The 25,010-nt window shown below is 45.3% G+C and overlaps 1 protein-coding gene across 1 annotated transcript in view; it reads right to left on the bottom strand.

Annotated features, from left to right (window-relative positions):
* Positions 1–22,606, bottom strand: part of phf14 (PHD finger protein 14) — a gene marked incomplete at its 5' end in the record, with an annotated part of 54,997 nt that extends 32,391 nt beyond the window's left edge. Inside the window, 11 exon segments of the mRNA XM_083684898.1 lie at positions 5,500–5,595; positions 6,911–7,017; positions 7,568–7,838; positions 8,040–8,186; positions 10,118–10,255; positions 10,980–11,091; positions 11,937–12,096; positions 19,747–19,891; positions 20,371–21,056; positions 22,556–22,588; positions 22,591–22,606. Of these exon segments, the coding sequence (XP_083541024.1) occupies positions 5,500–5,595; positions 6,911–7,017; positions 7,568–7,838; positions 8,040–8,186; positions 10,118–10,255; positions 10,980–11,091; positions 11,937–12,096; positions 19,747–19,891; positions 20,371–21,056; positions 22,556–22,588; positions 22,591–22,606 (1,911 nt within the window).
* Positions 22,607–25,010: the final 2,404 nt, after the last annotated feature.

The raw sequence follows: 25,010 nt of genomic DNA, 5'->3' as shown, positions 1-25,010 counted from the left end.
GTGGATTAAAAGAACATTGGGTGAGAGACTGTCCTGAACCAACAAGAGGGGTCTTGACGGTCAGAGGAGATGGGACGGGAGGCATCGACTGGTGAGATCAAACCAAAACAAATGGACACACAATGTTTAGAAATATAGGCTGTTAGAGAGAATTCAATGCACACACAATGTTAAGAAATACAGGCTGTTGGAGAAAGTTCAAGGAAAGAAAATTACCAATATGATAAAATAATACCTGAATTAACGTTAACCATAGCTGGTAAAGAGGTTACATTTCTAGTAGATTCAGGAGCGGGGTACTCAGTCTTGACAGTAAGTGAGTGGAATCCCAAGCCAAAACTCAGTGGTAGAACAGTGGTAATAATAGGTGCAACAGGCATAGGGATGAAGGAATGATTTACTGTCCCTCTGTCTGTAAAAGATGAGGATGACAATTCATATCAAAAGCACTCATTCATACTCTGATTGTTGCCCTGTTAATCTCTTAGGAAGAGATCTAATGTGTAGCTTGGAGTTAGCTCTGTTCTGTACTAACAAAGGTATACAATTAGAGAAATGGGCAGGACAAAACATTATTTTGGGCATAGAAGAGCTAAATTACTATTATTCATGGGATCTTGTTGGATCTGGTCCAAGGTCGATAACACAGGACTTAATGAGAGAAGCAAGGCAAAGAGTTAGAGGTGTATTCATGGATGAGGATGAATTACACTGTACTGCTAAGGTGACAGAATGTCAGGATGCAAAGTTTGAGAAAGTTTGGTTTAGAGAGAAAAGTGACTTACTGTCAGGACACAGACTTTACTGGAGTGAGAATGGATTTTGTGCCCTGTCAGTAAGAAGCACTGAAACAGTACTCAGGCTTCATGAAGTATATGGGTCAGACCCACACGTATCATTGGCTAAGCCTATTGAGGCAAAATGGCAGGATGTGGGGTCTTGCGTGAGACACTGTAATCTGGCAAGGGACTGGGTCGCATGTGAGGGTGGGGGGGGGAATACTTGTCCACAGTAAAGGCTTCTAGACGCCCATATGAGTATACATTTGTAGGAATACGGAGTGTACGTCTGATCCCAGAGCGAGATGAGCAATCACGGTTTATAGGGGCAGTGATGACTGCAGAAGACAGCTGTTGGGGGTACCACCCATACTTTGGTCACAGCACAAATATGACATTGGTCTTATGAAAAACGTGCAGCCGTTGGTAGTCACACCCATGGGACCCCATAGGTCGTGCCAAGCACAGTATCCATTGAAACAAGAAGCTGTAGAGGGGATTACTCCAGTTTTTGAAGCATTATTAGAGAAAGGGACAGTTGTTCCATGCCCTAACAGTCCATGTCGCCGCACTCCCATTTTCACAGTAAAAAAGGCCAAACAGGAGGGCCAAACACAGGCGTGGCACTTTGTGAAGGATCTTAAGAAGGTTAATGAAGCAGTTCACGTGCTTGCGTGCACCCATAGTCCCCGACCCATACACAATTATGACACAGGTACCTGGTAAGAGTACATTTTTCTCAGTGGTCGACCTAGCTAATGCATTCTTTAGTATTCCTGTGAACAAGGATTCCCAATATTGGTTCGCCTTTGAATTTTCTGGCCAATTATACACATGGACACGGCCCGCCATTTGCTTCAGCTCTTAGGGATAATTTGGAAAATGTAAGATTTGATGGAGGGAGCACTTTAATACAATACGTTGATGACCTTTTAATTTGCTCACCTGACAAGGAAACATGTGAGAGAGACAGTGACTCTGTTGAAGTACTTAGCAGAACAACGCCATAAAGCAAGTTTGCAGAAACTACAGTTTGCAAAAGAGGAAGTGATACACAAGCTCACCCCTGAGGGAAAAAGTGTCAGTGGAGACAGGATTGAGGCATTAACTAAGATACCTAAACCAGTGACGAAAAAGCACCTCATGTCTTTTCTTGGCATGACAGGTTTCTGCAGACAATCAGTCCCCGAATATGCTAAATTAGTACAGCCACTCCATACCATGGCACATGGCCAAAAATTTGCCTCTGCAGATAAGGTTACATGGACAACAGAAGGGGAAGATTGTTTCAATAAACTCAAAACTATGTTAACAGGGGCCCCGACCTTAGGATTGCCTGACCCAAATAAGAAATTCATCCAGGCTGTATGTGAGAAAGATGGTTTTATGTTCTCTGTACTCATGCAAAAACATGGCGATAGATGCCACACTCTGTAGCCTAAATATTATTAGAACACAAGACAAGCCATCTGTCGGAGGAGAGGTTCCTTCACTACCACAATGTTCTGCTATCTCTCCCAAATGTTACTGTTGTAAGATGCACAGCCCTCAATCCAGCTACATTTCTCCCCACAGAGGAGGATGGGGAGCCTCATGACTGTTTAGCAGCAATACACCAACAATGTACACCTAAGTAAGATTTATCAGATGAACCATTAGAAAACAGCGATGTGGTTTATTATGTAGATGGATCTGCATCAAAATGTTTAACATCGTGTTACTCTCTGAATAATGTGGGTTATGCAATTGTGACTGATCATGACACGGTGGAGGGGCACAGACTGCCTCACCATCTCTCCGCCCAGGCAGCTAAACTCTTTGCATTAACACAGGCTCGCATATTAGGGGAGGGGAAAAGAGTAACAATTTACACAGACAGTCGATATGCATTTTGGGTTGTGCATGATTTTGGAACATTGTGGAAAATGAGAGGGTTTATCACGTCATCAGGAACTCAAATACAACAAGGCCAATTGATACATAATTTGTTAAACGCTATACTTCTCCCTAAAGCGATTGCAATATGCAAGTATGAGGCACACACAAATGGAAAAGGTACTGTTTCATTGGATAATCACAGAGCGGATGCTCACCCGATCGTCTCACTCACTGAGCTGATAGAGGCACAGGCTAAAGCCTCACAAAGAGAGAAAGCACAGTGGCGAAGTGCTGGGGCAACATATGCAAATAATAAGGTTTGGGTTGGCCTGAATGGTAACCCGTGTTTACCAAAATGTCTTATTTTTATGCTGTGTTGTCACGTGGGAAAGATCATGTGTCAAAAGGGGGGATGACGGATATTGTAAATAGATACTGGTACACGAGGCTTCTCAATATATTCAAAAAAAAATTGTTCAAAATGCCTTGTGTGCTTATGACATAACGTAGGGCGGGGACAAGCGGTCCCCCAATCAATCCTCCCTCTGATGGCCCATTTGATCATGTTATGATGGATTTCATTGAGTTAAACCCCTGTGAGGGAAAAATATATCGTTTGGTATTTGTAGATATGTTTTCCCATCTAGCAAAGCAGACTCCTCAGTAGTGGCAAAAGCATTGTTAACTGAGATTGTGCCATGATGGGGAGTCCCTAGGAAACTGTCAAGTGATAATGGCACACATTTTGTAAACAAGGCAGTACAGAGAATGTCTGAATACTTAGGAGTGGGCTTGAGAACACACTGTGCCTACCACCCACGGGGGGGCAGTAGAAAGAGAAAATGGAACAATTAAAATGAAACTGTCAAAAATGTGTGAAGAAATGGGACTGAACTGGGTATTAGGCCTTGCCCTTATGGTGAGGCAGGTTGTGGAAATGAACTGAGTATTGTTGCTGGGCAAAAGGGGGTTTTGAAGGTTGGAAGTAGACTGTGGGAAACAGTACTTGTGGCATCTGTTATTGACACAATATGTTCCAACCGCCAACATCCCTATCGTTGTCCTTGATTGTGTTCTTTAAGGAAGAAGGTTGCTGAGCTGCGTCTCAGAGATTTCACTGGTTTGAGACACTTTGGAGTGTCTCTCTGCTTGCAAGTGTAATAAATCTAAACAACAAAAACGTATATTGTGGCTTAACAAGACCTTTGACTCTTGAATCTCACCTTTTGCTGAAATACTACAGTGAGAAATTTCCACGACACTACCTGCCTCTGAGAGAATGGGTACAGGTCCTGACCATGACTACCTGCCTCTGAGAAAATGGGTATAGGTCCTGACCATGACTACCTCCCGAGAGAATGGGTATAGGTCCTGACCATGACTGCCTCCAGAGAGAATGGGTACAGGTCCTGACCATGACTACCTGCCTCCAGAGAGAATGGGTATCGGTCCTGACCATGACTGCCTCTGAGAGAATGGGTACAGGGGTTGAGGGCTGAAGGGTGTAGGGGAAGAACGACAAGGTGTAGGGGTGGGGCTGCCTGGAGTGTCAACATCTGAGGATCCCCCTTCAGAGGTGCCCTTGGTTCATCATCACACTGTGCCCTGCCCCCTGTGTGGAGCCCTGTGCACCTCACTGCTCCTGTGCCTCGGTGATTAACATGGTGACAGAGCAGAGACGCTCTGCGATACCTCCTACGTGACAGCTCTCCCTGCTCTGCAAAAGGCCAAGTATCAAACAGCTCCTAGCCAGAACGGGAGGCCTCTGCCTCACTGGACTCATGGACTGATGTGTGAATGTGTTTGTGTGTGTGTGTGTGTGTGTGTGTGAGAGAGACGATGAGACGGCTGCCTCTCCTGCTTTAGCAGCCTGTCAGAGCCCCAACTCACCACAGGTCTCTTCACCTCAGCAGCTCTCGTCCTCACCTCAACACAGTAGCACCTCCACGGGTTACCAAACCGAGAGAGCCCGTTTGCGATGGAGGTAAGACACTGTCAGGGCGGTACTCACTGTCTCCATTCACAGCCCCTCCTTTGGTTAATGATCTCTTAAGCAACTGGTCTAACAAGATATTTCATCGAACTTAGATGAGCGCATGATTGCGACACTCCATCGATACGATACAATTCTGTCCCTCTTTATATTTGGACATGTCAGTTCATATTGACACTTACCCCATGCTTGGCTCGTATACTGCTTCAAATGTGATCATCTTGGGAGTCGATTTAATAATTCACACAGCTAGTGAGTGTGAATAACAGTGGCTGTTGCCAATGACGTTCTGCCTCAGAAAAACCTTGTTAAATGGCACTTCAAAAACAGCCTGATATTAAAGAAAAAAAAAAAAGGAGAGAGTGTTTTTCTGCAGTCTGCATTTCGCACTCATTAAATGACCCGTCACCCATTGAGACGCACCTGGGCGATCCGGTTGCCATGGTGAGCTGGAAGCAAGCGGACAGCTTTTACCTTCTGAGTCAGGTCTGACTTCATGGCAAATGACAGGTCAATCAGTTAGTGCAAATGAAAGGATTTTTTTACAAACAGGAGAACCATTACAGGCTGGAGGATTACCCCCCATGCCAGCCCATGTGGGTTGCTACTGGCAATCTGGATTCCTCTCAATCACAAATCATTAGCCAGTTCCCCAGGAGAACACGTCAGGCTGGGTTTTACCTCCAACTCCTCAACCAACCCCTTCTGTGCACGGGTGTAGTGAAACCAGAGGAGGACAGATGACGACGACAAGGACGAGGGGGAGGAAAGGAGGAATAAGAGAAGAAGAAAGATAAAAGAAAGAGGGATTGATTGAACGACGTGGTGTAAGGAGGTGAGATGTCATACCCGGCCGAGGATGCCTCCCAGCACGGTCCATATGGCCTGGCCTTCGCTCCGCAGAACTCCGTTGACATTCTGCAGGTCCTCCAGAGACTCGCAGAGCTGCACGGGAGAGAGAACGGCAGGGCAGAGGAGATAACGTGAGGCAAGGACACCAATGTGCTCTATTAGCACATGCAGAAATATGCATACACACACACACACACACACTCACACACAGTCAGACAAGAAAAAGCAAGCAAGCAAGCACACACAAACAAACACACACACACACACACACCAGGGTTTTGCATTCACACACCATTGTACTCCCACTTATACACATACTCACTTATTTAAATACACACACACTGGCATATAAAGCACAACACATGGCATTTTATATTTAGAGAAGTTACTCTGAAACAAGATGGATAAGACCCAGAGCTCTGACACGGACCACAATGAGAGAGACGAGTCGGGAGGTGACCGTTTATTAACTGGATGTCAATCTAAAAAAATCGGCATCTCCGCTCTCCACCACTCTGGGCTTTACTTTATCAGCGCAGGCAGAGGAGGAGGTGGTAAAGGAGAAACACTTCACCATAATCTCTCTGAGATGAGCCCTCCCCCTCCTCGCCGAACACACAGACCATGTCAGGGGGCTTTATAACTGTATCAGTCACAGCGAGACTTCTCCCCCCACCACCCATTCTTCTTCTCTCCGTCTCTCTCTCTCTCCCAAGGCCGGGGCCACGTAAAAGCAAGTCGAGCGGCGCAATTAGCAACACACACTCCATTAATAACGCTGAATACCCGCGCAGCAGAAGACCGAACGTAACATTAACTCCTCTGACTTTTACTCCTCTGGTTTATTCCCTTCTTCGTTCGGGGGCTGATGGAGCGACGCAGCCTGGGCCTCCTGACGGAAGTCACATGTTCCAGGAGAGAGAGAGAGAGAGAGATGAAGGAGGAGCTGGGACTGGAGTGCGAACGAGGCTCTTTAAATAACTCTTTTTTTTCTCGGTATATAGCGAAACAGTGGTTTTACTGTGTCGTTGCCTCACAAAGCGGCACCGTTTGAGAGGAACCGTGCATATTTATGAACAACAAAGTACGATACAATCAAAGACACAGTAAACTATACATGTTGTTAGTGGTTGTGTGCCTTCAGCTGCAAGCTTGGAATCTGTGCTTTTTGGAGGATTTCTACTACTACTGTAGTGAGTGGTCAGTACCAGTGTAGGGCTGATAGAGGATGAAAAGTTGTGCATGTTGTGTGCTTGTGTACGACACAAAGGACCAAGCGCAGCACGTTAGGAGGGACTTGTCCCTAAACAGATGAGGGGCCCTTCTGATTGAACCTTTACGTATGGACAAAGGTAACTTTGTAGAGACAGGCTGGAGCGCGTCACCTCAGCGGCCCCGCACCACGCACCTTGTTGTACTCCACATGCAGCTTCTCCTGCTCGCTCTCCAGCTTGTCTTTCAGGTTCTTCTGCTCCGAGATATTGTCCTGGATCTGGATCATCCGCATGTTCCGCTCTGAATATCAATGGAGGGCGGGGGGGGGGGGGGGGGGGGGGGGGGACAAATCAATATCCACGATCGCAATCTATGTACAGGAAAAGACGCTATGAGAGAGAGTGTGTGCTGATGGTAGATAGAGAGGGCTGCAGGCTCTTCTGCTGCAGGCTAATGGAGTGTGTTCTCAAGGTTACCTCACATCTGGCATCATCATCATTCATTCTAGAGGAGAAAAGGCATTTATGCAAGGCTACATGCTGAGATCCTACATAAGTCTGACGGTGGCACACACTCTCAACATGTCAGGTGGTACAGGAGTGAGATGATAGGGGAGAGATACGTGTTCAAATGGGGGGGGGGGGGGGGGGGGGAAACAGCACAGGTTATAGCAGACGTCCGTAATGCTGAGTCTTCCCTTTATCATGCTTCAATAACATCCTAAGAAATCATTTTCAAGTACAGAATAGTGTCATTCTTGACACAGAAGTATTTGGGCTGTTCTAATAGAAGCATAATGGTGCATTCAGATAGGCGTGCTAGTTCAGTCAGGTGGTACTATTTCCCTTACCCAGGTAGTAATTGACAAAGTCTGCGGTGAGGGCGGGCTGCTTGTGTTTCCTGCGTCCATCCACGCTGGCGGTGATGTCGGATGTGTCCACGGGGAAGATGTCCGTGCTGATGCCCATAAGCTCTGCCTTCCTCATCAGTTTCCTGATGGCCGAGGCGCTGGAGGTCAGAGGTCGCGGCAGCTTCTCGCGGGGGACCCATGCCTGCGGCCGCGTGTTACGTGACAGCTCCGCCTTCGCCCGGTACTGCTGCAGACGGGTAGTGATGCGGGCCTGCACACACACACACACACACACACACACACACACACACACACACACACACACACACACACACACACACACACACACACACACACAATTGAAGAACAAACTAATAGAGAATAGGCAATGTTTTCCATAAACACTGACGAGCATGAGCTCTTCCTACAAGAAGAGGCGGTTTGGTATCTGTAGGACCTTGTGACCTCTCACCTGGGCCTCAGGAGCCAGCTGCTTCTCCCTCTCCTGCAGGGACACCTTACAGTACGACTGCAGGGCCAGGTAGTTCTTTCTCTTCCACTTCCTGTCAAAGCGGTCCGCATGCTGCTTGCAGTAGGCAAAGAATGGGTCTGCTATGTCCTGAGACAAACACACAAACACATCTGTCCTGAAAGAGACAATTACAGCTCCTAACCCTAATTCAAACGACAGAGCCAAACCAAGCTGAACAGAGCTGGTTACGCATTTACCATAGTTTTTCAAAACAGTGCGTCAGGAAATGACAGTGTGAAAGGAAAATAGCCTGTACTGTTTAAAGCCCCCTACTACTAATCATTTCAGCACTCAAAAAAGTCAACAGGTCTGTTCCGCAACAGGGTCTAGTTTTCTGAATCGGTTTTTTCTCTAGAGGAAAATTGAGGCAATTTTCGGTGTTTCAGGTGGTTGGCACCTGACGCACATCATGTTAGATAAATTTGCCAAGAAAAGAAACATTTAATTCTTTGTTCTCCTAGAGTAAAAATAGGTGCTCAATGCTAAACCCAAACACATTAAGGATGACGTTGTATCTACTAATAACTGAAAATTCCATTAACAGAGAGAGTGAAAAAAGAAAGAGACACCGTATTGAGGTAATAATCAGAGTATGGCTACAGTGTTTTTCCTGTAATTGTGCAAATGAGGTACCAAAGTATGCCAGAACAATGGGAGTCTGTTATTGCTAGTCCACAACAACACAGCTCATCTTCAAGGCTTCAACAGTAAGGAGGGACCTTCTACATTTACCTCCCCTCTGTCACCCTTCCTCTGTCACAGTAACAAAATATTTTAAAAAACCCTGCTGCCATCTCCCTGCCCCTGGCTCCCCCAGAATCGTTTAGGCTTAAGGTGTTTCTGTGGATGCTATCAGCACCCTCGCTTGTTGATAGGGGCCCTTTGCACAGCTGACTGGATTAAGTGGATTGCGGTGAGTAGGCACTTTCTGGGCCAGTTTATCGGTGCAGGCGATAGCGCCTTTATGCCGCAGAAATAAGTGACGCGAGGCGCATACGTGAGCTCTGCGACAGACTGGCCATGAATACCCATAAACAGGGTGACACTGCTGGTTAAAGGAGCCACAACCGCTTTAAGAGACCATTTATAGCCCACTTCCTGAGACTACGATTTGTAAACTAAATGAAAATCTTGACTGTCTATTGACGAACCGATGCCAGTTAATCAAGTTAAATAATTGATTCGATTGATTAGTGAAGCATTTCCCCAAAGAATGTAAGAGGGCCGCTGCGTCATCTTGTCAACTTGGCTTCTCCGCTATTTAACAATTTCAGAGCAAATTAAACAGATATTCAGTAATGACAGAGTAACTATCTTTGATCGCCAATGAAATCATTGTTAAGAGCGAAAGTGAAAGCGTTATTATGTTTCTCAGTTAATTCAGCATTTTAGCCGTATTTTTATGCATTTTGACATTAATAAACGCAAGTCAATTTTGATAATGCAGGATATCCTACTCTGATGGATATCCTACACAGACTTGTCGTGGTAACAGTATAAGGCTTACTGTCATATGAGTGTGTATCATGAAGCCAGTGAATCTGATGATGCCAGATAGACAAGACGTCTTCAGCTCTGTTTAAGATCGACACCTCCCACTAGTAACCCTGTCTGCTACCCCTGGTCCAGTCATATTATTCACTGACATGGTGCAACTGACCACTTTACCCTGATGATGAAGGACTTAATCCTGCTTTATCTCATGTCCAGCTCAGCGCTCAAGATGGACTGGGGGTTATCAGAGAGATACAGTCTCATCTGGAGAGGCCAGTGCTACTGCTGCCATGTAACTACAGGGTAACATCTCTTCATCTGAGGGATGACATTTACCCCAGTGTAAGCTTAGCTCCTACTCTACAATGTTATTTAAACCCAATGCCATATACAGTGAAAACAGCATTTCACCACATCATTCTCCTATGTCTTATCTATACTAACAGCCAACACCTGCAAACGTCCGTCAAACACAATGAAAGAGAGGGATCAAAACAGTTGATTCATGCCCCTTCTTCTCTCACCTCCTCCGCTGCGGCCTCAGAGAGAAGCCCTTCCCTCTGAGCACATGTGACGTGGAAGTAGGAGCGGCACATGCCTGCGTCACAGCTGATGCAGACGCCCGTCCGGGCGAAGCGGGCGTCCTCGCAGAAACTGCACTCCTGGACACGAGGAACAAAAAACATTTAAAAAAAAGAAAGAAAAAGAAACCCGAAAGCATTATTTGACACTGTATTCAAAAGTTTCTCAAAGAGGGGAAAAGGTGACCACTTGGAAAACTTGAAAATGTGCAAATTATTCACAAAATTAAAATAATAATAGTCATTTTTAGCAGCAATCTTCAGATTTAAAATAATTGCAGGAATCCTTTTCAAGTGCTTCTAAAAGTCATCCACTTCAGTAAAATGGTCTTGTATAGGCTTAGTGCCCCTCAAAAAGGGTCCAGCTGGAATAAATGTCAGAGCGACTCCATTCTGATGGATCACTTGTTCAGTTGGATGTAAAGTGTTGGACGGTAACCAGACAGGAGTAACTTTATCACTGTGTTTATATGCTGCTTATGAAGCAGACAAATTCATCAACAGACACCGGGATGCATTTCCTGCATCCGAGTGTAAAGATATATTTCTCTCGAGCTGTGACCAAGCAAATCTGAAGCAGCATGACGTTAAGTCAGTGATGAAGTTAACAGTTAACTTATTTTTTTGTTTACATGAATAGGCTTGAAATAAGTGATAAGAGTCATGTAGAATACTGGTTTATCCTGGACAAACCATTGCAGTGCTATAATGCGACATTGAGTCCATGTATACAGGATGCAACATTGTTAACAGAAACAGACATCAATCATGATTACTCTTTGAAACATAAAAATATGGTACTTGCCTTGGCACCATACTTTGAGTAATTCATCTCTGTGAGAGTCACGGGGCGCAGTTTATCAATGTCCCCAAACGCCACTCCAGGGACATACAGTGCACACACCACGTGGACCCATCTAGAAATGCATATGCAAAAAAACAGCACGTAAACAAACAAACAAACAAATCGGCAATTGAAAGATAAAGTTGCAAAAGATGAGTATACATTACACACGTTCGTGAAAGATAGATTGGTTGTATTTACAAATAGCCTTCATGCAAAAAGCTTTCTTGAGCATCACAATTAAGACCAATTCATGAGTAAAGAGGTACAAAAAAGAAAGAAAAAAAAAGAAGAGAAAACTCAATACAATTAGGGACTGGATGTGCACAATAAGTACTCTTGAGAAGCAATGAGTTACTTAAACAACACTTCTAAAAGGGCAAACCTTCAGTAGTGGATTTCAGCAGCACCCCACACTCACTGGCTGCACTTGTGCTGTGACTGTGACACAATTTCAAATGCGGACTTTAGGGAAGAGAATCCGAAGTCCAATATAAAGATATCCATCTCTAGCAAGCAAGCGCTCCACAGTTTAATTTGCTGTGTTTTTCATGCTCTAGTGAAGTAGTAAATTCGGGTGCAGGCTGGCTGAAGAGCACTATCAGTGATAACGTGGCTGGAGCCTACACGCTTCACATAACACACTCTTTTCTGTCCCTCTCTTTTTTCTTCCCCTATCTTTCTCTCTCCCTCACTCTCTTGCTTTATTTCTTCTTCTCCCCCTCCCTCCCTCCCTCTCTCTCTCTCCAACTTATACTTTCCCCGTTGCTGAATGTACGCACATTTAAATGGAGAGAGAAGTTGTCTGGTTGCCTACAGTACTTGACCGATGAGGGTCAATTAGGCCTGCTGTAATCGTTTGTGTGCATTCAACATCGACATTAAAAGAGCACTGAGCCAATTGGGGAAAAGGCCCACCTCCCGGCGTCCGTCTCTTTGAAGATCCCGTCCTGATTGGGGCAGAGCTCGCAGCTGGGCGTGACCCCATTCTTGCATGCGTCGCAGAACCAAGGTTCCGTAGAGTTCTCTGAGGCAGAGCTCATGATAGAGTCACTCTCCCCGTCGACACCATAGCAACCTGGAACGCACACACAGAGATTGTCATTGTCAGTGGTATCAGGTTTAAATCTAATTCATTACACGCTTCATCTGAATATCAATGGAAAGTTTGCAGAATTCATTATATTGTCTCTTAATCCTCACAAAGGTGCAATGTGTTTGATGTATTTCTTGAGGGTCTTTGTTGGTCTTCCACCGAGGACCACATTGGAAATTTGAAGTTTTTTTTACCCAGTCAATCTATCAATGGCAATGTCCCACCGGGAAGGTCAGAGAGCAGTTAGTACCCTTGCAAGCACACTCCACGGTGTTCATCTGCTCACTTGGTAGAAAACTTTCAGAGGCTTTTCAATCTACTTTGAGGCCAGTACCACTCTAGCACCGCTAATGGGAACATTTGATGGTAGTATTGAAGCCTAAGACTAGAAGAGGGAAGGCCACAAGCAAGCATGTTAATGTTGTCTTCTTAATTTTCCAGGGTTGCCAAAACAATTACTTTGTTGATGCGGTTTCTATTGCGGCTATTACGCTGGGCAAACGTGCTCGATGGTACCAATGAGGGCAGCAATCAGCTCTCTGCCTCCGTTGGAGAGATAACACCACTAACTCATAAATTCAGTGAACCAACCTCCAGGCTTTCTGAGCAATGGGAGAGACTTGCAAATCAAACACTCCAACGTTCTGCATGCTTGTCACCGTGGACCACACTGGGGAGTCGACACACCGAAAGCAAATATTGAGCAGCAGACAGCAATGTTTATTCAGTTGTATATTCTTTCAGAGTGTGTGTGTGTGTGTGTGTGTGTGTGTGTGTGTGTGTGTATGTGTGTGTCCTCTATAGGTCCTTTCTGATGGGGGGGGGGGACCATTCGCTCCGCATCACGGTGAATGACTGACTCAATGTTGAACTTGAGGGGCCCATCCATGCTGTCCTGCAGGATTTTACAGGTCCTTCTGACTACCTTTCAAGAACTTCTTAAAAGTCAGGATAACATCAACGAAGCATGTGCAATTATGACACGGCTGAAGCGCCTTCCTGACCTCCAAGTGAGCATCTCTGCTTCATTTTTCCCCCCCGATTTTGTCAACGAACGACCAAACAAGTGTCCTTCTCTCCATCTACCCCCACAATTACGTGACAAGGGCAGAAGTCCTAGGGCTCCGATTTATAGCCAAGCTCAACGTTTATTTTCTTAAAAGAAAGGAATCACCGAAATACTGCTGGCAACAGTTGGGCGCTTAATTCTGATTGGGCTTTGAACCACGAAACTGGGGCTCTGAACGATCACCATGCTGGTTTAACCGACTTACGGATGAACCGTCGTGCAAATCTCCGATGTTCCTTTTGAACTGAGATACAAAGCTGGAGCCGCTAAGCCATGGGGTGCTGGCTAATATGAGCTAAGCTGACAAAAAAGTGATGACTACGGGATAGCTTCATAATCCCTGAAGTGAAGATTATCCTTGTCAGAAATGACGAGCTTGGCAGTTAAAGAGAGGCGGTAGGGGTGGTGTTGACTAAATCAACAGAAGTACTTTCAAACAGTATCAAGATGTAACAGCGAAAGGTGTGGCTGTAGAGCGCGAGGAGGTCACTCCAGTAGCACATTAAGTGTGAACACGTGAAGGGTTGAGTATGTGATCTGCCTCTGTGTGTAACAATGAGGGTGATGAGGGGCGGGTGTTTGTTCACAGGATCAAAGGAGACGTAATGGGCACCTCATATTGGTGAGAGAACAATCTGTTATTTTGACAGTGCATTGATGCTTTCCACATTCATGTTGGCAGTGATGTCACTCTAGTAATCTTTCTACAGTTCCAAACACACCCGACAGAACAGCCTGCCCATCTCTCCCTCTCTGAGTGTGATGTAGAGTGCCAACACCATTAGGGCTACATTTAGTTCAGTATCTGTGGTACTGCAGTGTTACCTATTCCATTATAACATCCCATTTAGAGTCATGGTTTTAGATGGAATGCACTCAATCAGTATGCCCCATTTCTATACAGTAGCATCTCCAAATATGCCCACTTCAGCAGTGCTCCCTCAATGCACTTTACCTTTAAGTGAACACATTTTTATCAACACAATAAATCCCCCCCCCCCAAAAAAAAGGGGTAAAAACATTTAAAACATATTTTGTTTAAAAAAAAAGATACATCACATTTTACTTTGTAGAATCTTTACTTCAGTGGAATGACACGAATCAATTCATCTTACTCAGCGGCTGTCAAAATATTTCTTCACTCAAATAGAAATTCAGCATCCATCCAGCTTGTTCAAGATGGCTGCTCTTAGATTAGTTCAATTACATTTGGTAACACTTTTCATTCCGAGATTAAGTAGACCTATTCAAACGCACTCATACAAGCAAAGTCAGCGTGCCAAACACCACCGCAGAGAAACACAACGGAACCGACTCATCGGCTGAGATCTCCTTCAATAAGGCCAATTAGACATGATGTAATTGGTGTTTTTTCATGACAGATGTGTTTGTGTGTGTTGGTTGGGGAGGGGAGATAAAACTGCCAGCTGCTTTCCTTTAAATCAGTGGCACTGAATTAAAACGCCATAATAAGATGAAGAGCGATCCCTGGAAGGCGAGCGCTCTCCTCCGTCTCTAAAAACAATGCAATCATTCCCATGGCCAGCAATCCGTGGAATAAATCATTCCCTCGTTATGAATGGAGGAAAAAAAAGCACAAGCTTGTATTATTGCTTGATGGTGTTTTCATTTTGCATTTCAATATGATTTTTTAAACCTGTTTAGAAAGGAACCAAAGAGAAAGAAAGAGCTTTTTCAATAATATGTATTATTTAATGCTCTCGCCTCACAAAAGCTTGATAATGGGTTAGCACACCATTTCTAAAAATGCATTTAAACTGTCAATAAAAAGCTTCACAATGCCGGTTGGACCTGAGCTTGTACGTCTGAGAACAACAGATATATAAGACACACTTCTATACTCTAAGGGGCTTCAGGACCTGCCCTTGTAGCACTAAGGGTCCTACTGTAGTTGAAACAGCATGAGGGAAAACATGGTTTTAAGCCTCAAGCTACGCACTTAACCCATACTAATGCCATAATTACCCCGCTGTCTAACTGGATAATATATAGGATGTACAGAGGGCTGCATGCACTGCCATGGATGAGGGCATCTGCTAAGCAGTTTAAAAACCTAATCTAAAACTCTGCCTTGCAATGGTACCACTTAACCCCGCCTAGGAGGTCTGCATCGGAGGGAAACTACAAGAGCAGGTATTTCTAATGACTCTACCCAAATCACTCAGCCTTTAGTGTAGGCTCCTCACATTTCTGCTACAGACTAACCTGTGAAACATTCTGCTACACTGTGAAGTAGACCTACAGTGAATGGGGATAAAAATAAATGTAAAAAAAACCCCACTAGATAACACTAGATAGGATGTGTGTGTCTGGAGCCTATTGGCGGCGGACATGACGTACTGGCAAAGTCCGGCTTAGTCTTCCGTATCCTAGCGTAAATGGAGTCATGGTAAATAAACTGCAATGTGTAGGTCTGGCACATCGCATTAGGCTAGCCACCTCCTCTGAGCCAGACGTTCAAAAAACAACCCATTTCCGCTTCTGCTCTCTCTATCTATCTGATTTACAGCAGAGGGACCTGAGGGCACGGCCACAGAGACAGGCTCGTGTCATCTGCTGGGATGTCTTTCATCCCTCTTGCACTGACACACACCAGACCCAACCCGTCACAACCACACACATCAGCATCTCGTCTCTCTGCCTGGTCACATTACAGCTCGGGATGAGACTCTGATAGATGTTCAACTCCTATAGACGTTCAATAGATGTTCAATCCCATCCCCTCACCACTGTACTGTACGCGGCTCCAGAAAAGTTTGGCGGTATTTCAATGTGGTAAAAAAATAAAATAATAATCATCACACACTTATTAATTAGTTGGGATTGTTAAATCTGAACTTTTGGAAACCTATTCTTAGAGAATGCGCACTTAATTAAATAAGCCGGAACAATTAATTAACTTTACAGTCCAGGACTCGTTAGAGGCTCATCAAAATTGATACCACCATTGTTTAATTGGTGGTAGAATGAGAACAGGACCATTACTGACCATGTGATGTTTTTTATTAGGGTTCCGTTTTAATAGCCGCGCGCCTTCGAATGACAGTAGGAACCATTATCACTGAAACAGTAAACCGAGAGCAAGAAAAAGTCATTCTCAAGTGGAAGAAAATTAAAAAAACAACAAACAATTGAATCTAAAAAACACCAAAAAGTGCCGTAATTAGCCAAACTCGTAAAGCAGTCAGAGCTCCTTTAATGGGCGTAGTAGTTAATGATGCCCGTGCTGCTGTGCCGGGGCCGAGGAAGCCACCGCTCATCAAAATGCGGCTAGTTTGCGGGGTCCGGGGCTCTGATTGAGGCTGAGGGCGGACGACTGGCTCTCTCTGGGCCTCTGTCCGCACCAAGGCTTTTGATCTCGCAAGACTGGGCTTCCCGTTCCCTCCTTTCATCTATCCGCTCCTCTTGTCCGTGGAGGAGAACGGCTGTCTGGACCGCGTGGAGCGTTCGGGAGAACAAAGAGCGACGCTGTAGCTGGTGAGACGGACTCACATGAGCGACAGATAATGACTCTCTCTCTCTCTCTCTCTCTCTCTACTGGACGTCTCTTCCTTGTTCTCTCTCTCCCCACCACCATTCAAAATTGAATGACCATTTTGGGAGAGTAACATCATGAAAGGCACTGTGTGTTCCACCCCAGCGGAAGACTAATCTCTCTACACCCAGAGAGAGGGATGGACTTAGGGAGAAGAGGAGTCAGAAAACCCCTCGGTCCCATCTGCCTGGTATGCTCACACACAGACCCCACCTCTAACCCAAACGTTCACCTCCTAATCCAAGTTACAAGCTGAAAGGCCTCTACATTGTATAGCTATTCAGCATGTTACAGCTGAAAAACAAAAACACCAGCACATTTCCCCTCCCCTAGGCAGGTGGGCGCAGAATCTGAAAAAAAGGTGTCTGGCTGTTACCTGTTCCATGCCAGCATCGTAACGCGCATACGACAGGTTATGCACTGACGCGCCCATGTGGGTCACCTTTCCGAGCGAGTGCGCAGGGTTTAGGTGAGCGTTTGTGACACAAGAGGCAGCCGTGTGGGCTGCCCTCCTCCTGCCCCAATCAACCCCCCACTCCCTCAAGACTGGTGGCACTGTGGCGCAGCTGGCACACAAGGGTGGCAGGCGGCTAAGTGAGGGAGGGCCATTTCAGATGAAACAGCTGTCCAATCAGTTGGGGGCAGCACTCCTGCTCGCCCCTCATAACAACAGGGGGGGGGGGGGGGGGGGGGGGGGAACGTGAGGTCCATGCGGCAAATGAAGGAGAGATAGTTACTCGTCACTCCCCTTGCTCTTCTCCTCCCACTCTCTCTTTCAACCCCTACCATACTCTTGTGCTTCATTACGCTCGCGTGTCCTTATCTCCACCCCCGTCCCCCCCGTCCCCCCCCGTCCTCTCCCTCGCTTTCAAACAAACACGCATCCTCGATTCCTCACTCTCTCATAGCAATACGAACCGTTTGTAATACAGTACAAGCCTTCTGCCTACACAAGTACCATTCCAATCCAATTCATTTCCCATGAGTCTGGTAAATGGTAAATGAAATGCATTCTTTCCCAACTGTAATTGACCAAGACAGACACAAAATGGACAGAACATGCATGTACATACAGTGTGTGTAGGAGGGGCAAAATAATTGGACCCTTTTTGTTTTATTGTCTGGAGGCAGCGCAACTTGTTCTAGGCCACATGCAGTGAAGTACAGCAAACGGCAGAGTTTTGAGCTGGTTAGGGAAACCTTAAGAGCATCACTAGGCACTAAAAACACTGTAAATGGCTTAACGCCTTGAGTTATATCATCAACATCAAAAGCAAAGCAATTACAGCAGGTGGTATAATACACCTATAGAGGAGCCGTACGGTTTTAAATTGCCTAAAATACGGTTTATATTCTTCTGTACCTCATCAGAAAAGAAGACAACATCCCTGTCTTCAGAGAGAGGAAGATAAGAAGTAGCCACAAGTGGTCCTTGTGCCTGCGTTTGTCTCTGAAGGCCCACACTGCAGCCACTCAGCCTTCCTCCTGCCTCCTCTCAGGGAGATTAACCATGATGTCTCAGAGGAACATAATATCAAGGGAGGGAGCCAGCCAGCCAGATAAATGGAGAACCCTGCTCCTAGTATCTTGGGTTATTCATGATTAAGCCCACGTTCCCTTCCCTTGTTTCTGTGTGTGTGTGTGTGTGTGTGTGCGTGTGTGTGTGTGTGTATGTGTGTGTGTGTGTGTGTGTGTGTGAGCGGGTCTGTGTGTCTTTCTTCCTGAGATCATCTGTCGCTGTGTTGCTCTGAGGACTGACTTTGCAACAGTACTTGGCACATCAAAGGCCCAGGCTATTTCAAGGTTACCCCCTGATTCAATGAGGCCAATGGCCGTGGCATAGTAGCTTGTTTCTGTGGGGATGGCAGCAAAAGTGTGTGTGTGTGTGTGTGTGTGTGTGTGTGTGTGTGGGGATGGCAGCAAAAGTGTGTGTGTGTGTGTGTGTGTGTGTGTGTGTGTGTGTGTGTATGTGTGTGTGAGAGAGAGAGAGTGTTGGCCTCAGAGCCTCCAGTCTATCTCTGTAACTTCCTGCTTGATCACTTCTGTAATTCTACTTGTGAGGAAAGTGCTAGTGACCCTTATTTTATTGTGGGTAATAATAAGTGTTTGCCTGTTTCAAGGGGGCACACACTAACACAAACCACAGCAAGGCTACCACTGAAGAGAGTCAAACTCCAAATTATAAATAGGCTTTGTTTTTCAATTGCAATCCAAAAATACAATATGGGGAATGTGTGGGGAGGCTGACACCATTTGCAACACACTGTACAGGGGATCTTCAGATCTCACCTATCCAGTCTGAATCATACTCTGCATGCAGCACCCCTGCCATGCCTCTGAACTGAGGACAAATATCCTCAAGGTGACAGAGCCCTCTCACCGTGTCGAGACTACAGGACAAAACCGGGAGCTTGTCTGTTATCATTGTTTGTGGCTCACATTCATCTCAGGAACCAGCTTCAAGGTCTTAGGAGAAAATACCTCAGAGACATTCTCTTCATCATTGTATTTAGAGGTTAAACTGTTTAAAAGGTGGGTTTTTTTGCGGTAGAAACCCCAACCTAGGTTTTTCTTGGGGTGCTTTAAATCAGTAAAACATCAGCAAATAAAGAAATAAATTGAGTCATTGAAAATTAGCAGTGTCACATTGATCCAGCCTACATGGGCAGTGCTAACTATGCCTGTCCAGGAGAGAGGGCCAAATCTAAAAGGACGACTTCTAAAGATTTTGTTTCCAACCAATCAGAGACACTATGGCCTTATAATGCTAGATGATGAGTGTTACTTTCCCTTCGCAGGTTATTCCCCGCTTCCAGAACGACGGTAACGCATCAACGCCATCAAATAACACACACAACAATTGTGTACCAGTTAAATACAAAATGGGGCTCAACCCCGTTTACCTGTACACCATGACAGGAACAAATGACCATTTTCTGAGCCACACATCTGAATGGTGCAGCCACGGTAGTCGCAGCTGTGCTGAATAGCGGTGTTTGGTGCTTACCTTCATGCACGGTCACTCCACAGTTGTCACACTGGATGATCTCGTCTGCGTCCTCGCTGTTGTCTCCCAGACACACACAGCAGATTAGGATGTGGTCCATCCTCTGGGAGCTCCACGTCTGGGCTCTGTCCAACAGCAAGGCATCCTGGGGGGAATCAGGGAGAGAGTGAGAGCCATAGTAAAGCTTCCCACCATCCCTCAGTCTCACAGATCCAGTTATTGACAGTCAGCAAATCCCATACACAATGATGAACGCCGGGCTTAGCTAAGTCGATTAGCCTAAATCGATCTCTGTGGTTCTCTCTGATACTATCATCTTCTCGCTGGATTATACGATAACTTTGGTGACGCACGACAGAGTGTCGAGTGCCGGTTCTAAAACTGTAAAACAGAATTAGCCTTTTGTCATCGTCTTGGCCCAGAGAAATGCAGCACTCAACTTTTCCCTCATAAAAAAACTTCACAAACAACTTCCAGGAAGTGCATAATGTACCAAATGATAAGGCTGGCTGAACACTAATATCAAGGTCATGGTCACATACAGTACCATGGATAAGAAAGATGCGCGCCTTGTATTTGCTTTATGCTCAGATGCTTAAGTTAGTTAATTAACTGTGCACCAACCTCGTTGCCCTTTCCCTGGGACATGCTGTCATTAGTCAGTTCCTCGTCAAACGCGTGACTGCTCTTCCCTTTCCTCTTGGGCTTCTTCACGTCTTTGTCAGTGTCGCTGCTGCTGTGATCATTGTCCTCCTCGTCATTGTTGTCGTCGTCGTCGTCGTCGCTGGCGCTGCCTTCGTCGTCCTCCTCTCCCTCGCTCCCGTCTTTCTGGGCAGTCGTCTTGCCTTTCTTCTTCCCGGCAGTGGGCCTCCAATCGTTGTCGTCCTCGCTGTCGTAGTCGTCCATCTCGTTCAGCTCTTCCATGGTGGTGAAGTCTAGCATGGGCCGATTCCGACGCAGGTTCCACTTCTTGGGTTCTGCCGCATTCTCCTCAGCATTCCCGCTCCCGCTCCCGCTCCCACTCCCGCTCCCACTCCCGTTCCCACTGCCACTAGCCTCTGTGTCCGAGGTCTTCTCGCTCCTCCTCCGGCTCTTGGAGCCTCCTGACGTAGGGTCTTTGGTGGTGCTATCGGAGGAAGGCTGATCTTTAGGTTTCTCATCTTCCTCGGTCGGGGTGTCGTCAGCGGACAGGTCTTTGGCCTCTTCCTCGTCGATCCCGTCGTCTGCAGACACAACGTTATCTGAGTCACTGTTGGAGCCCGCGGCACTCTCCTTGGACCCTTCCTCGTCGCTGCCATTGCCACTGCCCTCTGACCCTAGAAGAAGGAAGGAGAGAAAGAAAACAGAGGCCATATTTGAAATGGAGAAAGGAAATTTTAACTGTTACGATCACCTCATGATGATAACTGCAACAAACAAAAAAAAACATTAGCCTGTGAGTTTGATTCACTTCTCCAACTTTAAATCATGCAATCTGTAATGCAGATCAACAAGAACATCTGGATTTCTAGGCCTCCTGTCAGGTCCAGAGTCCAACAGTGTCGATCCCAGGAGGTTCACAGTGCAACAGAATCTCATTATCAGCTCCTGGCCTGTGTGTGTGTGTGTGAGTGCCTCTGCAGACAGAGGTGGGGATAGAGTCCTCAGGGCCGACAGGGCGATTAGTCCAGCGGCCTCGCTGCGAGGCAAGATCACCTCAGCAGCCAGGTCTCATGGCCATGCAGTGTGTCGGTGCGAAACACCCGTTCTATCAGTCTGTGGACACAGACATGCAGGGCGATGAGGACTTCATTCTCGCCTCTGCATGCGTGTCTGAGCAGGACGGCAGACGCGCTAGACGCCTCGGACCACTCGAACAGCAGCAACGTCCATCGTAGGGTGGATGTTTGCCCTACAGAGTCACTTGACACCCACAACATGCACGTCAAACATATAAGTCATAGGTTTATTCACCTCCAACGCTCATCCAGGCAACTTTGATAATAGTTTGCAGATGTCTTTTCAAACAAGCATATCAAGGAATTACTAATCAAGAAGCTCTTTTGAAACTCATGTTATGAGGCTATTTTGTTTTCTAGACTATGTTGTATTGCAATAATGAATATACATATAAATTGCGAACTGTGATCACTTAGGATCACAGATTTCAAAACATGACGCCATCACTTTGATCTCAGGCACATCAAAGTAAACCGATTAATATTATAGAAGACTTGCAACAACAGTTTCACAATAACTGAGGAAGCTAACCGACGCTTGCCACTTGTGTTGAGATGCACTGCCATAGGTGGAAATAAGATCTCCAAGAGCTGCACTCGTGTCAGTGTCACTTATAACTCTTCATAGGAAAATTAAGAATTGGAACAGAGAAAGCTGATCTGTGTCTGATCTGAGTGCAGTGTTTCAAGCCTATCGATGATTCATATTTAATGTACTGTATGCTCCTCTCTGGTCTTACAATGCTCTTAAGATGTACTTAACACAGGTTTTCTCGACAAGGTGTTTTGGGAAACATGTTACATCGTTGTTCTTAAGGAACAATGCATCACTGAAACTCTCGAAAATGCTTAAGTTCCATCACTATCGGGAAACGAGTTGTGTTTGTGTTGTTACCCAACCTTATTCCACTAGTATGGAATAAGTATCCAGGAATATGTAGTAGTATCCAGTAGTATGTTATTACTACATAGAACACTTTCATTTGGGTTTGACATTTCTGAGAAATTATGAATAATATCTGGTAAATGTGTGGTGGAAGCATGCAATTTTAGGTTGAGTGGAGGGAGTGGCCCTCACTGATGGTGGCTACCTGAGGCATCTGCATCTCCCACTTCGAAATCACTGTCATCTGAGCTGTCATAATCCAGGGCATCCAGGAGCGAAGCAGCCAGGGGCTTCACCTGCCTGCGCTTCGACCCACGGTCCACTAAGGAGAGGAGGAGACAATAAGTATGACAGAGTCATGGGGGTGATGGAACAGACACAAACACCATCAAACAAAGCAAGGCCTGTGTGTGGTCCACAACAACACAGCCACTAACCATCTGATCGATTTTAGTATTTGTGTGTGATGTTCAATGTATTTTTCCAGGGTCAAATTAGTTAGCTAGCCAAATGTTGTATTGTGTTTTGATTTGAGCTTCCAATGTCTTTGTTTGTTTTGGTTGGACACATATTACATTGACAGGATGCTCATTTTAGTTGGGCTTATGAAACACCATCAGTTATGGCCACGACCATACTCTACCTCACCAAAGCTTTGTGATGATACACAACAATGCAACCACCTGGGTTGATAAATAAATGAAACAGAAAATGACTTAGTTAGCCTACAATAACAGCAATAGCAATATGACAGTACCTACAGGTCAGGACTTTAATTAATTTGCTGCAAACATAATTTTCTTAGACGTGTAACTCTAACATGCATCAGGCATGAAACTTTCAAAAGCCAATGTCTTGTTATGCAAACATACTAGAACATGCATGCAAAACAGTTCTACTTGAGCTACAGTAATAGCTAGCTAGCTAACGTTAACCTAGCCTTCTAGCCGCTTGGTTGATATGCGATAGCTAACATTGCTAACTGGTTAGCTACATAGCAAGCTAGACTTGCTACAGCGTCTCCAACGACACGGGCATATAGCAAGTAGCTGACAGTAAGCATTTCGTATTGTTGGTTTGTTTGTTAGGCCGGGGTCGAGAAAGACATTTAATTAGCTAGCTAGCTGACTACCAACTGTCAGTCTGTCAATGGAAGCTACGTTAGCTAGCTAACTTAGCTAACATTAGCAATGAATGAATGATTCGAACCGCTAATATTCATGCAATTCTTTACAAAATAACATGTTTTTGGCTCGACTGTATACAGATCTGTGTGCCCCTTTTGTCGATGATCATGATATCGAAAGCATAACTCACTTTATAGGTTTTCTCGCTTATATTTGAATGAACAAAGGCACAAAGAACGCCTCCTCAAACCATGTTCTGGTGCACAAGCTGCCTGCTTCGTAGTGTTTGCAGCGGTGACGTTTGCTGCAAGGGGTGGATGTTGCAACCATGGCAACGGTCGATGAAGAGGGCTCGTAAATCATATCATGATGATAAACATGATGCGATGAATATTCTGCTATATCTATTTGAAGTGGCATACGCTAACAGTTACGTTCCTAGTCACCCTGAGACACAAATATATTGAAATAAGTTCATGATGAATATTATGAATACTTTTAGAATGTTGTAACAAATGATAATGACCCAATTTTAACTTTTTTCATTTCCGTATGACTCTTTTCCTTAACATATGACACTTAGCAGCAGTGCATGTTTACATGTTCCTGATGCTTATGTTGTCAATGTATTCATTCAGGTTCTCTTGCCAGTCAACATCCTGCCAAGGCGGGATGGTTACTGAGACTGAGTACCAACGCCACATTTCCCCATAATACTAAGCCAAAGTGCTACAGCATCCAGTCAGTGTTTTGCTTTGGCTTGGAGCCCCTTGGCCTGCACAATACTTGATTTGCTAGAGACTTAGTTAGATCCAGATCGGCATATCAGGGGAATGCTTTGTTTGGACAAACCAGTCCTGAGAGAGCTGAGGTCAGTAATGTCCATATGGTTTGGGGGATTTAGAATAGTGTGAAAAAATCGACAGTATTAAAACTCAGATTTCTCTGCGTCATCCTATCACCCTAACCGATTATTTCCGAGTTGAGGACATGACTGTCATGATGATGCGTTCATCTACATCCATCATTCGTGGAACATTCAAACGCGGGGAGAGAAACATCTTCGAGGTATTTTGGAAAGGACCAATGGCACTTCTTTTTAGGTTTACCCTGTAAGAATGTGTGGTCCGACGACATTGGATTTGATCTTCACTTTGATTTCCCTTTGCTCTCGACTTTAAGTGCAGGACCTGAGAGTACTGTTGATACCATGGTTACTGGTCTTTTCTGTTTGCACAGCCGGTTGCCACCACAGGGAATTCTGGGAGTCAATAGGGTCAGGTGGCGAGTATCTTATCTTTCACTCCTTCATTTTCTCCCCATGAGTCTCTCTCTCACTGTCAACTGAGGAGGGACGTTGAATGATAAATCACTTGAAATATATCACATAGCCTAATTTAATAGACTACTGGTAGATTGAGAGAGTAATGTTATGCATATTATGCAGTACATTAAATCTAAAAGGTTTTCCGTGCCTGCAGGTGTGCTGTTTAATTCGGAAATAGCACTGGTTATCATTATTGAATTAAAACA

Source organism: Argentina silus, assembly GCF_951799395.1.
Source record: "Argentina silus genome assembly, chromosome: 14".
Taxonomy (NCBI): Eukaryota; Metazoa; Chordata; class Actinopteri; order Argentiniformes; family Argentinidae; genus Argentina; species Argentina silus.
Note: the sequence above shows the minus strand (reverse complement) of the source record. Positions and strands in the feature narration are given on the sequence as shown.